At 40.9% G+C, this 15,180-nt stretch overlaps 1 protein-coding gene across 1 annotated transcript in view; it reads left to right on the top strand.

Annotated features, from left to right (window-relative positions):
* Window positions 1-15,180, top strand: part of PTPRG (protein tyrosine phosphatase receptor type G) — a 378,176-nt gene that overhangs the window by 300,619 nt on the left and 62,377 nt on the right. The window contains exons 10-13 of the mRNA XM_042823259.1: window positions 1,474-1,582; window positions 2,779-2,828; window positions 5,015-5,810; window positions 13,397-13,529. Coding sequence (XP_042679193.1) covers window positions 1,474-1,582; window positions 2,779-2,828; window positions 5,015-5,810; window positions 13,397-13,529 — 1,088 coding nt within the window. The remainder of the gene's footprint in view (window positions 1-1,473; window positions 1,583-2,778; window positions 2,829-5,014; window positions 5,811-13,396; window positions 13,530-15,180) is intronic.

Genomic DNA, 15,180 nt, shown 5'->3' with positions numbered 1-15,180 from the left:
CAGCTCCAGCACAGATGCAAACACTGATCTATCTCCTCCATTTAGGATTTGATCTGCTTGTCATTCTTGTCTAAATGGAAGCAAGTATTGTACCAGTCTTTAACGTTCTCTGCATATAAAATCAAAGTGACATATTCAGGTTTGAAAGGCCTCCGTTTATTGTTAATCAAAGAAAGCCTCTAGAATAATGAAATCAGTAATTGTATATGCACATGAAAAATGCAGGAGCATAGAGTGTTATTCCTAATGACTGTTACCGTATTTTTTTTTTTCAAATACACAGTCCTCTGGGCCCATTCAATCAGTTATACAATAATACTTCTCTTATTCCCTTAGATGAAGATTCTTTTACTTCATTTTCCATTAATATTTTCAATTTCCCCACTAGACATTGTTATCTGGGTCACATTAGGGAATGATGTGCCTCACAAAACCAGACAGGAATGTATTGAAAGGCATCCAAGGTTATGATGTATTGTAACCTCTCTCTTGTCATAACTTTGCACTCTTAAGGGAGATTTCATTTTAATCAGGTATAGGGAGGAGAGCCTTAATCAGCAAAAATGAGGTGGGCATGGAGATGGCATCCTGTTTGATGTAAAAGAAATAATTAAAAGTGCAAGGGATGTGATGGAGTGATAGCTTGGAAACAAATTGCTGTGAGACCCTGTGCTGTGCAGCAGAGCTTGGAGGTTAAGAAAGCAACGACAGCTTAGTCTATTTTAGGGGCAAGAGAAGAAAGAAACTCTTTTTCGGAGGAAAGTGCAATTTGCCTTTAGTGCTCTGGCAGAGACAGCTGGGATGTCCCATCTTGAAACAAAGCTAGACAGTGTTTTGCTGAAGAGATCACTGGTATTTCAAGTGACCTCCACAGCCACTGGTGCTTTGTGCCTGAAAACTGAACTGATGTGATTGCAGTTTAAGGCAACACAGAGGAGTAGCTGGAAGGCAGCAAGGCAGCATCTAGTGTGTAAGAGTGGATAGCAACATCCCAGCCAGTGTGCTGAGCTACTGCAGGCCGCCAGCATCAAGTTGCTGCCACAACCTGTTGGTGTCAGAATAGTCAGTTTGAACATGTTGTCCTTCTCTGGGCTTAAAACAGGTTTGGGACTTGCATCTCTGCCAACAAAAATCTCATTTGAATTCCCTTAAGGTCAAATAATTTGGAGTGTAGGTGTTTCTGAGAGCAGAGACCCTCTGAGCGGAAGACTGTCATGGGGCATGTTCACCTCCTTTCTCTTCCTTGAGAAACAGTGAATTCTGCAAGGTTTGAGTGAATCATTTGTATCTCAGGGACGTCCTTTGACCTTGGTCTTGCCCTTCCCTGGGGAACCGGTGAAAATTTCCATTCAGATATCAGTGAGGACGTTTGTGCCATGTAAGACAATGTTAGCACAATGCTTTATATATTTCAAACTGATGGACAGTACTGTGGGGGTAAAAAACTGAATAATATCTATTTTTTTTAAACAGAAGGCCATCATTAGCCATGTCTCACCTGACATCCTTTATCTGTTCAGAGTTCAAGCAGTTTGCCGAAATGAAATGCGTAGTGACTTTAGCCAGACTATGCTCTTTCAAGGTAAAAAAACCCAAACGTACATACATATTCTTACATGAAGTGACTCTTTGCGTGTTTAACATTTTCTTTACAGAATGCTGTATGGTGTGGAATGATTTCAGATGATGTTTGAATGCATGCAGATAATGCTTATTTTATATTGTGACCAGTGACTGTCAGTGCCTTATTTCCAGTGATGGGAATTTGCCTAGTGCAAAACTTTTCTTGGTGTTAGTTTTCTAGAACAAATCCATTGCAGACTCTTACACATCAGCTATAGCAGAACATGCAGATGTACTTACTTTATGTAAAGGGAGAAGTAGATCAGTCTCATGTTGAGAATCACACGTAGAGATGTTTTACTGTACGCACAACATGGACACAGCTTAGTTCTGCCCGGGTGTCTGCAGTGTGTGCTGTGGTGTTAACAACATCGCAGGGAGAGCAGGAATCAGACAGGGAACGTCCTGTCCAATCAAAATCTCACCATTTCTTAGTATCTTGTCTCAGCATAGTGTTATGAAGCTTACTTCAGGTGCCAGGCAGAAGTCAGAAACTTGTGTGTTACTGCTTATGACCTTTTTTGGCAGATGGTAGAATTGAAAGATTCTTTGAGGTTTGACCATGATACCTATTACATTACAGTTAAAGGAGTAAATAGTTACTGGCAGTTTTGCCAGATACTCCGGGCACTCTAGTTCAAAGTGTTGGAAGTGATACACACATTACAGTGAGAGCGGATGTTGTGTTTCCTTCCAAGTCTCCCCTAAAAGAAATTTGATTTCAAATCTTCAGCTGTGTTCAAGCTTTCAAAACATTGTTCAGAATGTGATTATAGTTTTACTTTAGGTAAATAGCAATATATAAGGCTAATATATAAGGCAGAAAAAAAAGGCCAGGCCTGAGTGCTTAAAGAATAACACATCTCTCTTTAGGCACAAGTACAGAGTTAGGTGAATAATATCAAAATTGCCTTAACTCCAGACTGAGAAAGCATATATATTTTGGACTTCATTGCATGCAACAGGTCTTCTCTGACGTTTTCCTGCCAAGCTCTTGGTTACCGATTCATCCATAGGCCTCAATTTCCTTTCCGCGTTGACAGGCTTAATAGTAGCAATTCAGCAACTGTTTAGCAAGAATTGTATAGTGATATGGCTGTCAGTTCCTGACTCCCTTCCCAGTCCACTGAAATGCTCTTGTTCTTTGTTTCTCAGCTAACACTACTCGAATTTTCGAGGGGACCAGAATTGTGAAAACAGGAGTGGTAAGTTGGGGGTCATAAATCACTGCAGTGAGCTTATGGGCGCTGGGGAGTCGGGGATGGGCGCTGGGGAGTCGGGGCAGCGCTCCCACCAGGTGGCAGCACGATGTTGTGAATGTGCTGCAGCCCGCGCTGTCCTGGGGAGGTGGTTGCTCGAACCGAACCGCAAAGGAACCCACCTGACATGTGGAAGGGATTTTGGCTTTTTCACTTCACGTTCTGAGAGGCTTTGACCACTGGGGACTCGCGAGTTAGAAAAAAAATCTTCCCAAATATGTTTTGCATGCATTTAGAGGGGATATGTGATCTTAATGACTGTGGAAACTAATTTAACTGTTCTTATTAATTGCTTAGCCAAAAGTATATGCAACAAGAATCATGCTTCATGCACAGCATCTTAGCTCGAAACTATCAATAACTGAAAAAACTGTCAATACTCAGTGCACCAAACCGTTCAGTCAGATTTATGAACTGAGCTCAAACTATTGAATTTTCTGCAAGGATGCTGCTTCTAGTTTTATTCTGCTCCGGTCTGATATACTCCCTAGTAAGCAAGTAAGGCATACAGAGCTTGAATTTGAATGATTAATGTTGGTTTAATGATGTATAGAGGTGTTCTAGATATGTAAAATCTGCTGCCAAGTTGTAATACCCAGTCGAGCTTTGAGACTGCACATGCCAGCAATGAGCAAACCTCACAGTGCCTTAGGGATTCACACTGATAAGCACCCAAAAGTTTAGATGCTTATTTAAAGTTTTGACTTGAAATCTATAAAGCACAGGTTTGCTTTTGAGATCTCAGGTACTCTATGATTGCAGCTGGTTAAAAATAACATGTGAGAGCCTTTCTTGTTTTGCTGCAGCATTTCAACTGCATGGCCTGATTGAAACTGGGAATTGCAGAGATGCAGAAATACTGTTAAGTTACAGATTTCAGCTTCAGAAATACAGACATCTTATGGCCTTGTTTGAGATTCAGTAGGACCTATTTAACCCCTGTTTGTCCTTGTATGGTAGGCACCTTTCCACCTAAAGCTCTTCTTGCTGGCTAATCTAGTACCAAGAAGCAGATTGTAGTAAGTCAGAAAGAGAACATGTTGAGGTGATGTGGACAGTGTTGATCTCAGCTCTCGCACATATTTGCTTCCTGTCCTTAGACAAACGCACTTAGCCTCACTGTCTTTTTCTACATATAATTTAGAATTGTTTGTCTCTCTCTTATATATACCAAAGTTCTCCATTTCAGGTGGAACATACATGTTTGTGCGCAGAGAATGAGTGCACATTGCACCAAGTTGACTTTATGGGGGTAACATTGGCAGTTTGCAGAGATGTCTAAGTTCATGGTTTGTTCTCTGCTTCCCCTCAGTTCTCCAGGCTACCTGGCAGTGGCTGGAACTTGTATGGGCAGGCAGAATCCCATGGATGGAGAAAACCAAGTACACATGTGGGTCTTTCAGTCAGATGATGCTGGTAGAGCTGATTTGCCAAAAAGACCCTGATGCTTTGCAAGTCCTTCAGGAGTGCCCAGCTAGTATTGTTGCAGCTCTTTTCTAAAGAGAGCAGTATCTCATGTTTGCTGCAGCACTAGTCCTTAGCAGAATGATGCTCATGGGTACTTTAGGAAATTAAAACAGTACTACTTAAGGCCCTCACAGTGCATGTGGGAAGAGCCAGTTTCCTATCAGAGCAAACCCACCAGCCGTGGATGCACATGTTGGCAATACAGCTGTTATTTCAGGACAACCCTTATGTAACACTGTATTTTTAAGCTTCTGTATTCTGAGGGTTAAAGCACTGTGAGTAATGAAGCTAAACTCATTAAGCTTCATTAAATCTTCTCTTACCCCTGAGAGGAAACACTACTCACAAGTCACTGGTGATGTGGATGGAGAGTGTTCCACCATCAAATAAGGAATAAAGAGGCTTTTTATGTTAGCGATTGTTCAGAAATAGCAAACACAGGTTTCCTCTTATAGTCATTTGTGGCTCTGTTGCTTCTGCTGTTCCTGGTTCAGCCTTGCATCTGGGTACTTCAGGTCTCTCAAAATAAGAGAATAGCAGAATGGTGTTTGTGCGGAAAGGGAGAGAAAAACAAAGGGAAAATGACCACAGATAGCGTGTTAGGACCCCTACTGATGCTCTCTGCTCTTGTTTTCTTCCCCTTTGCTCCTGGTGATCTCCTCAAGCCCACAGCCTCTCCTGCCTCCTCAGCCGACATGGCTCCCATCAGTTCCGGCTCCTCCACTTGGACCTCCTCGGGGCTCCCCTTCTCCTTTGTGTCCATGGCCACAGGGATGGGGCCTTCCTCCAGTGGCAGCCAGGCCACCGTGGCCTCAGTGGTGACCAGCACCTTGCTGGCGGGGCTGGGCTTCAGCGGCAGCGGCATCTCCTCCTTCCCCAGCAGCGTGTGGCCCACCCGGCTGCCCACGGCAGCCACCCCCAGCAAGCAGGCTGGGCGGCCTGTGGTGGCCACCACTGAGCCTGCTGCTGCCTCCCCAGGGCCAGAGCGGGACTCGGCACTGACAAAGGATGGCGAGGGAGCCGAGGAAGGGGAGAAGGATGAAAAGAGTGAAAGTGAGGATGGAGAAAGAGAGCGTGAGGAAGAAGATGAAAAGGAGGCTGAAAAGAAGGAGAAAAGCAGGGCAACAGCTGCGGCGGAAGCACGCAATAGCACAGAGCCCAGCGTGGCCACGGCTTCACCCAACTGGACTGCTGAGGAGGAAGGAAATAAAACCATATCAGATGAAGAGCCGAACCAAAATGTTGCTCCCAAGGCTGGACATCCTGAGGAGGAGAGTTTTACTGAAGTAGACACTCAGCCCCAGCCTCTCCCTTCCACCCAAGTGCCGCCGGCGTTCACCGATGAACTTTATCTGGGAAAGATCCCGAGAAGACCAGAGACAACAAGAAAACCTCTCCCAAAGGACGACAGGTTTCCAGAGGAACATCCCTCAGATAACAAATTCATCACCATTAATCCAGGTGAGTGACATCCGGGGAAACTCTTTTTACAAGCATAAGATTGTTGGGAAGTTACACAAACCACATTGCTTACTGATTTCCAAAAGGCACAACAATTTTTTTTGGTGCCTGGTTTCCCCATTAGATAGTTCATCACAGGACCCGACCAACAAATTGTTACTGGGAGGAGGAGAGAGAGAAGGATGATAATTTTATTTTCTTACAACAGATTTCTGCTACTCGAATTCCTTAATAGAAGAGAAAATTTGGAAAAAGTGTTTTGGGAAAAGGCTACGTGAAGAGCTTTGTTTTGATTTTTAAAAAGAGGAAATGCAGTGAACTATAGCTGTGAAATTAATTTGTAAGAGTGGTTGCTGTGCCAAGCTGGTGTTTCAAGGGAGGCTTTCTCTGTATGCTCTAAGCTAATTTTGTTTATCTGCAGGATTCTCCCTGATAGGGCTTTGAGATATTCTCCCAAATATGGGATCATTGGTGGTTTATTCCTCACCTCAAAACCTACATGCTCTGTTTTTGCAAGGCACCTTCTGTGCTGGGGTTGCCTTCTTTTATGTATGAAATGATCTCAGCCAGAGTGAGCTCATGGAATTGTTCATTTGTCCTGATAAGAATTATAGCTCTCCTGTATACATCCACTCTAGATTTATGTACCTACTGTACATAACGTACGCAGCACATACAATCTTTTTGCATCTATCAGAACACCAAATCCTGTATGGTCTGGAGCTACTTACATAAACAGGCATCTCCTGGTGCTCCCAGCTAAGTGTGCAGAAGGTCCATTGGGTATAGACATGTTCTTTCTTGAGGATCTCAAGGTGTTGGTGAGAAAAACAGATATTTTAACTGCAAGGAGCAAATGGAGTGCATTCATACAGATTGGTTGGCAGAGTATGGTCTAGGATTTGGATACAAGAAGAAGTTTGTCTGAGTGATTATGTGTATTACCACAGCATTTATAAGATATCGCATGTTTTTATTATTTGTTATTTGATTGTTATTGTTTATTTTGCTAATCTATAGACTGTTTTGTAATTTCATTTTCCATCGAAGCAGGTCTGGAGTTAGATTACTGTGAAAAAACCTTAAATATTTATTTTTCCCTACGTTTAGAAACACAAAAATGCAGACGTTGTGCACTCAGTTATAGCTGAGAACCAATTTAAAAAACAAAGCTAAATCCTATCTTTAATAACATTTGTTACAGAAATGCTGACCTGACTGTAATGCTGTGAATCATAACTGTTCTGTAAGAGAACAGATTAATGGGGAAACCAAGAAACGTACATCATATTTTGCTGTTTTTTTAAATTTTATTTTACTTTTAATAAATATACTGCCATTTTTCTTACTCCTCACCTGAAAATCATCTTCAAAGTCCACTGCTCCCACTGAATATGATGCGAGATGCCTGCCAGGCAGCTTTCAGCATGCCATTTGCCTTTAACACCATTTTAGTGAGAGGGAGGGAATGTTCTTTGCAGTGCTGTGAGTAAGCATTCAGCATTGTTACCCAACAGTTTGATCTGCATCAGTAAACCTGCTTCTGGAATAGCTATCTTTAGTTCTTCTTGCCTTTCTTGCTTTGTGTTTTCTCTTGCACCAGTTTCTTAGATGGCCCAACTATGACACCCCTTATATAAGTGCTGGCAGAAGGCCTTGTGGCTTGTTCTCAGCCTAATACAAATTGAAAGAAGGATGAATAGCTGGTCTTACTAGCTAGATCATGACAAAATGATTCTTATTAGATAGGGTTTTATTCCATGAAGAAGATAAAAATCAATGAAGAGAGAAATATCATTCATATTGCTAAGAAGTACTTGCTGGTTGTATCCCCTCAGTCTGTAGTGATTTCTGTCTCTTTTTAGCATGCAGAGAACTATCACTGAAAGTAGTTCAATGCAGCTTTGCCTCCTACCTGACAGGCTCTTTTAAGAGCTCTGCGTACTTGCAGGCTTGGAAGCTTGAAGTGACCCTACCTGAAGACTGCATGCAAAGATGATTGGTCTTGAAAAGACTCTGCAAATGAGGTTTTTCTGTGCTTATATGGGGGAAGGATAACTGCTGAAGATCGCTGTCTATTAATAGTCTGGTTTCCCTGTATAGGAAACAAAGTCTGAAGTAACCAGCACATATTAGCTGGGGAATAAGATAAGTGAAAGAGTCATCTGTTTTACCCCAGCTGACCTTAGTTAAATCTTAGTTAAACCTCTGGTGATGTAGCCAGTGCGAGGGGAGGGAACTGTGCCATGTTTTATGTCCCCGTTCATTGCAGGGGAGATGGACTAGATAGCCTTTAAGGGTCACTTCCAATTCAAACGATTCTGTGATTTTCAGCTTCCCAGACAAGCTTCATCAAGGTCCCTCAGCATGCTGGGGAAGACGTTTGGCAGCTGAAGGCAGGAGTAGCTGTTCAGAGAAGAAGGGTCCGAGTGTGCCGTTTTCCCTTGTTCATTCCTTGTCCTTGACTTCTAGGTGGGAAAAGCTAGGCTGTTCACAACTGTGGCAAGACATTGCCTAGATTGTAATTGTAAGACAAACATCCTTCAGTTCTGCTAAGATTTTGAGATGCTTCTTAGTGCCTTTGGGACAGAGGCATTCAGTCTGAATCTCTGTAGTTGTGAGGATGTTGTCCTTCAAAGTCCATCCAGGCAAGGCTCTTCTCCTTGCATCTTGTCCCCAGGCTGTGACTGGGAAGAGCTGAGGCCTGCCTGACCAGAATTTGCCCAAATATTTTAGTAGATGTGTCTGAATAAGAGAGCAGGAACTTTTTTAATGCATTTTTTTCTCCAGGAAAACACTTTTAAGAAAGCTGTCAGAGTTTCCAAAATGTCTTTGTGAGTAGAAAGTTTAATCATTTTAAAGAGCAGAAAATTGTTTCATAACAATGTGCACTTGTAAAATTAATTCTATAGCAACAAATTAGCAGTTGTGAGGAGATAACTGAATGGGGAAGTACTCATGAGTGTGGATGATTAGAAGGGAATGGGGAACACAAGAAATTACGGGGAAAGTGCGAGGCCAATTAGTACATCAAGGCTCATTTTCCTTTAGTGTTTGTTTCACACACATACACACACCTCTCCTGAGGCCATGTCATTATTTTCCAAATGGCATCGGCCTCTTCTTGTCTGGTGGTATTGGCCAACATTAATGATTTTCTTCTGTCACTGAGCGCTTGCTTGCATTCTCTTTCATTTTACTGATCATCCCTTTCTCTGTTTTGTTGCCCACATTAGGCTAATTGTACCTTTGATCTGCAACTGTTACACACACAGCTGCTCAGCATTGTCTGTGACTCTGAAACCTGAAAATTAGAAAAGCAGCAATTAGAATGATGCTAAAAAAAAAAAAAAGAGAGAAAGTAAAGAAAAAAAAGAAAGAAGCAGGGAAGTAGGATGATTCAGTTTAATCAGACTACAGCAGATACAGCCCATTAGAATTTTGGTTTGTTGTGCCGAAAAGTTGAGCAGACCCTCTGCTTTCGATAGGAGATGAAGAAAGGAGATGTTGTGAGCAAGGCAGTGCAAGCCTGGTTGGGGCTTTTAACCTGAGTCATGAACTGGGACTAAGAACAGAGGCCTGGGTTTGGCTCTTGATGGAAACTTCACCTGGGTCCTCCCATCCCTCAGCGCCCACTCATTTATGCTGAGTTCTTCCCCTGGGAGGGCCATGTAGAGAGATCACAATGTACAGATTAAACTTGAAGCCAGGCATGTACTTTTAGCATAGTGAATTTTAGTTTATTAAGCAGTCTTTGCCAGGCCTGAGGTTACAAAAGCCTTTTGGGGGTAACCTCATTAAGATAATTAAACATCTGTGTAATTCTTTCTTTCTCCATACATGGCAAGGATTATTAAACTGTATTTTCCTGTGGCATATGAGCCATTTCGCATGGCAGTTTATATGAGCAAGCAGTAAAATGGCTTGCATATGAAAGAATTGGATTACTGAAAGCAATTTGAGTAGGCAAGCAGTATGAATCTCAGTTATCCAACATCAGGGTTAAACATGATTGGCATCTGTTTACAAAACAGTGAAAAGCCATGCCATGTTGTGTTCAACCTGTAAGTATGAATGCTGCAGAAATGCCTTCAAAGAAATAGGAAGAAAATAGCTGTGCAATAATACAAGCTCATGTGAAAGTAATCTTTTTAAAAAGCACATGTTTTTGCAACTCCATGTTTGAATAACTAATAGCTTTGTATAAGTCAGTAATTTTGTTTGCTGGTAGCTGCCTTTCTTTCAGGTGACAAGATGATCTGAGGCAGCACTGCAGTGGGGGTTTTCTTTGGGCGTGCAGAATGTGTACTTCGTAGTTAGGGATCTGTAACAGTACAACAAACAGAACTTTGTACTGTGGTTTGTGTAACATCAAGGAACGATAATGGGAAGTTTCAAAATAAAAAGGTACATACCTTATATATTGCACCTACGGTTGCTTACTATAGCAGGCAGTGCAACTTCAGGGATATAAACTTCCCCATTCTCAGTAACCAACTACCAGGAATACACAGAAAAAACAGTACGTTTCGTAGTCTATAGAATGCCTTGACCTTTGTACACGAGTTTCACTGCCCACTACTCTACAATAATGTCCATTCCATGGCCTCATCCATTCCAGGACCTGGATGGCATTGCTGAATGAGTGCTTTGCAGAAAAGTGCAAGTTACAGATTTTTGCAGACGTAGAAGTTAATCTAGCAGTGCTGAGGCTTGTGTCATGTGGGACCTCCTGAAACAAATACACTGTAATAATTTTTATTCCCTCCTACCGGGATGTATTCCAAGCCAGTAAAAGGCAAACTGAATTAATTCAACGAAGGCATATGCCACTGGAAACTGTTTACATTTCTTATGAAAAATTGAGTTTCGTGGTCCATTTTTAAGCCTTTTTTTTTTTTTTCCCCTGCAAGGATATGCTGTTGGTGATACCATGTCTCAACATTCTTGCTTTGGAAAAGGAAGAGTTAAATTCTTAGTATTTTTAATTGTATGTGTTTTGATATGAGGTGAACGGGGAAATAAATAGGCCTGGATCCGTCTTTTTTGTGTGTGCTTTCTTTAACTTCTTTCCACATTGCTCAGCGTGCTGCCTATTCTTAGGATTTTTTGCCTAAATGAGACACCCACCAGCACTCTAGCTCTATTGCTACACTTCTAGCCCTAGCTGTCATTCTACAACAGCTTTACTAGCATTGTTTTATTTAACCTCTCTCAACACTTTACTTAGCAGTGGAAAACACCTAACACATCCTCAAAGCCAGCACAGGAATGGCAGGAATGGTTTATGTTTTTCTGCAGCACATCACTGCCTAGGCATTCCCAACTGGAAGTCAGGGCCAGCCATCAGCATGCAGGAATGGCATTTGCAATTCTGGCACTCGGCACACTGAGCACTTCTGATCCTCACATCTGCGGTAGATGGAGTTGGCAGGGGCAGATAAGTGTGTTCTCCACAGTAGACTGAGTCAGAGGAGCATCATGAGCATTGCAGAATTTGTTAGCGTGCACTGGGACTCTTGCCTGTGCTGTGCTTAGAATGGATTTAATTTTCTTCCCATGCAAACAAAAACATACGTTTTTATGTTGAAATATGTGGAGGTGAAACAGAATAGAATATTGTCCTTAGAGGGAAATGAAGTAATATCCTAATAGATCTAAGGTGCTGGGGAGCATTTGGCTCCTTGCTGGGCTTTATTTCAGTGCGTGCTTTTACTTTTTCCTTTTTGCCGTTCTGATTAGTAACACTTACCTCACAGTCTTAACTTTTTCATGCTATTAGATGATTTGAAATGCACTGATAAAAAAGAAAAAAGATGCCTCAGGGCTTATGATTTTTGCAAGTTTTACAAATACAGAGAATAAATCTTTGCTTTTAGTTCGGGGTTGTTCTTTTTCTTACTCTTTGCTGGTCAAGGATATCAAAGACCTGTCTTTAAAATGGTATGTTGTATGTTATTAGTATGCTGTGAAGACTAAAGCTCGCCACGTGCTCTAAGTACAACAATGTGTGGCTCTGTTGGTAACCTCAATATCTTTTCAGACTGAAGTCAGAGACAACTGGCTACTCATCTTGCTTTGATAATTTCTACACTCAGTGCACGTTCACTTCCCCCAAACATCCCTCTGATTAGCACTTCATTTAGGTTGCTTGCTAAAGGGCATTACCTCCATCAGCCTATTTCTTAAAACGAGAAAGATTTCTTGCTGGGCTTGCAGCAGCCTGCAGCCTCACTCTGTTTTCAGCAGTCAGGCAAAAAGCATTTACAATTAACCTTTACTTCCATGTTAGTTGAATTTTACTCCTGCCTATGGAGGAGTATAATCTAAATACTATTAAAATAGAGTATGACTTCATATTATGTGACATCTGGTGACTTCCAATTATCTGTGTTTTGCCTGCCCACGGTGCAAAGGCAATTATGTTCTTCTGGTCGGATTTGCAGCAGTTTCAGAAGATATGATAATACAGTAGTGAAGGAGGGCAAGGAAGCACATTGGTAAGGAAAGACTTGCATGGGCTGATAAGTAGAAGTCAAGTATGTACATTTCAATTCTCATTCAAATCAGAAGCTGTTCACAGTAATTGTTTCCCATTATATCCCACTGACAGGTATTGATCAGCTCCTGCCTGTTTTTTCAGAAACATGAATGAAATACAGAATCCACTTCTATATTTTTGTTTATAATCTCATTCTGCCTACCATGATTTTAGAATCATAGGATATCCCAAGCTGCAAGGGACTCACAGAAGGGTCTTTGAGTCCAATTCTGTAGCAGCTTGAAATTTATATCTGATAATTATCTTTGAAATAAATATAAACAAGTATCTGAAAAGGGTCCACTCTCATTAACTTCCGTACTTGCAGTAATTTTATTATGGTGTTCGAATCATGAAAAAAGTGAAACAGTTACTCGACCAGATCTCAGAATATTGACCAACTTTAATTTTGTTCAAAAGCTGTAGCATAATGATTTCTTCTGTCAGTTACAACACATACTATCCATTCATTCATCCATCCATCTTGACAATCCATATGCTAAAAAGTGCATTCGTATGCAGTAACTCACCAGATTGTGACAATTCAGCAAATGATGTGACATGACACCCAACATGTTGAGGATTTTTATTTTAAGATAGTTACCAAGAAATTTACTTCTGAAGGAGAGTATGCTGAACTTGGCAAACAAGAGCTGCCCTGTAGTGTTGAGAAACAGGGTGCATTTACCTGCAAACAGTGATGATGGAGCAAAATATTTACTTTGCTACTGTGGTGGAATAATTCAGTGGGATCCTCCACGTCTGATAATAGGTGCTTGCATGCTTCCTAAAATTGTGTATGACACTGTAATTACAGGCAGGAGTAAAATCCAAGCCATATGTGGCAATAAACACCATACTTTTGTGCTCTTAAGTTTCAAATTAAAGACAAATGGAGTCCCACCCTGCAATTAGAAGATCTTTGCTCTGAATGTTTGCTCATATCATGTAAAATGGAGAAACTATTTGTTTTCCTGACATATTTCTCCACACTGTAAATCTCTTTACACTTTGTGATTGTTTTTATTGTGTGCTTAATATGCAGCTGACAAGAACAGTTCCAGCATGGCCACGAGACCTTCTCCTGGTAAAATGGAATGGATCATCCCGCTTATTGTGGTCTCAGCACTGACTTTTGTGTGCCTCATTCTTCTCATTGCTGTGCTTGTCTACTGGAGGTGAGCATGTTTCCTTTACATGCAGAAACTGATCATGGTTTAAAACACGTTTGGAATGATTTTTTTAGTGTGGTCCTGTGTTTTTTATTTTGTTGGATGTTATGATGATAGATGCATTAGTTGTCTCTCTGGTTGCTGGAACGTCTCTGTTGGGTTAACTATTCAACAGCCTCAAATACCGTTTTTTTGTGTCGTGAAATTTGGTTACTAATAGCAATGTCAGAGCCAGCTGTAATGTCAACAGGTATTTCCACAGTTGGCCTTAGTCTTAGCTGTGAGGAAAGATGGTCATGGGAGAAAAGCCCAGTGAGACTTAATTCCTGTGTGATCTTAAGGTGCTTGTTTTCTTCCTTTGTATTTCCATGAAAGGGGGATAAAATCATTTAATGCTCCATAACACTGCACTTAGGAGCACGTTCTAAAAGTAGCATTGGTGAAGTGTTCAGAAGTACAGATCCTGAAGGAAAAACATCCTCTTAAGGAGAGATGTCATCCTTTACACCGGTTGGGCTCAGTGGTGAAGGCTAGGTTTGCCACCAACAAACCAACTTCAGTTAATTTAGAAGAAGACAGAAGCTGGAGTGCATTCTTACGTCAGAACCAAAACTCTGAGACACCTCATTTGTCTTGTAGTGAAATGTAACCAGAGATTAACCTCAGAAAAGGTATTTTGGAATTATTTCAAAATCTGATTAGCCAAGACACAGAAAAGTAGCTTTGGTGAGGAATAGCAGTCCATTGATCATTTTATTTGCAGAATCAGTTAAAAAAATACCAATTTGTTTTCCAGTACCCCCATTTTCCTGATGATCAATGACAAATTGTCAAGGCTGGGAACATTCTAAAATACATTAGTGAATAGATGACAGTACTCTTGTGAAGATCATTTCTCTTTATATTAGCTAATAATTGACATGACTGCAATAAAACAAGTGAATAAAATTGCACTGATACATGCATAGAAGCCGAAATTGGAAAAGATACAAAGATGCCAGTTCAGTGTCCTGCTCTTCAGTATACCTCTTGTCCAAAATCTCTCCTGTTTTTCTTTCTTTTGGAAGAGTAAACGTGGTCCCATTCATACCAGCCAAGCCCTCAAAGTATGTGGCATATTCTGAAGCACTGTAGTGTAGGACTAGTTGATCTTGCTTCAGTACAAAATGCTCTGCTAGGGAGGATGGATTTGGAGATAAAATGCTAACAACCATTATGGAGAAGAATGTTGGTATCTCTCATTGTTTGAAAAACATTTACATTTCCTGCAATTTCACTAATGGATGGAGATAAATAATTGCAAAATTAGTATTTAATCCACTTAAAGAGTAACAGTGCTGTCCCTGAGAGAATATTAAGGTTTGAAAGAACTGGCTTAGTGATGAGACTAATTTTGGTAAATACTGCTTTTTGTAATAGATCATAATGTTATTCAAGTCTAAAATTAACATACATTAATTAAAGTTAAATGCTTTTTATCTTTCAAATTCCTAACCATCTACCTCATAACATTTTTATTTGCTTAGTAATAACAACCTAGCAGATAAATCAAGGGAAGTACAGCAACAAAGGCTTTAACTGAAACCTGTAATATTTGTTATTTTGCATACAGACGGCAGTTGGATTTTATCTGTTCTGCATAATTTGCATGAGTAGT

Source organism: Centrocercus urophasianus, unplaced genomic scaffold, assembly GCF_019232065.1.
Source record: "Centrocercus urophasianus isolate 14NV4802_14NV808 unplaced genomic scaffold, USGS_Curo_1.0 seq_22, whole genome shotgun sequence".
Classification (NCBI taxonomy): domain Eukaryota; kingdom Metazoa; phylum Chordata; class Aves; order Galliformes; family Phasianidae; genus Centrocercus; species Centrocercus urophasianus.
This window is presented reverse-complemented; position numbering and strand designations above follow the sequence as displayed.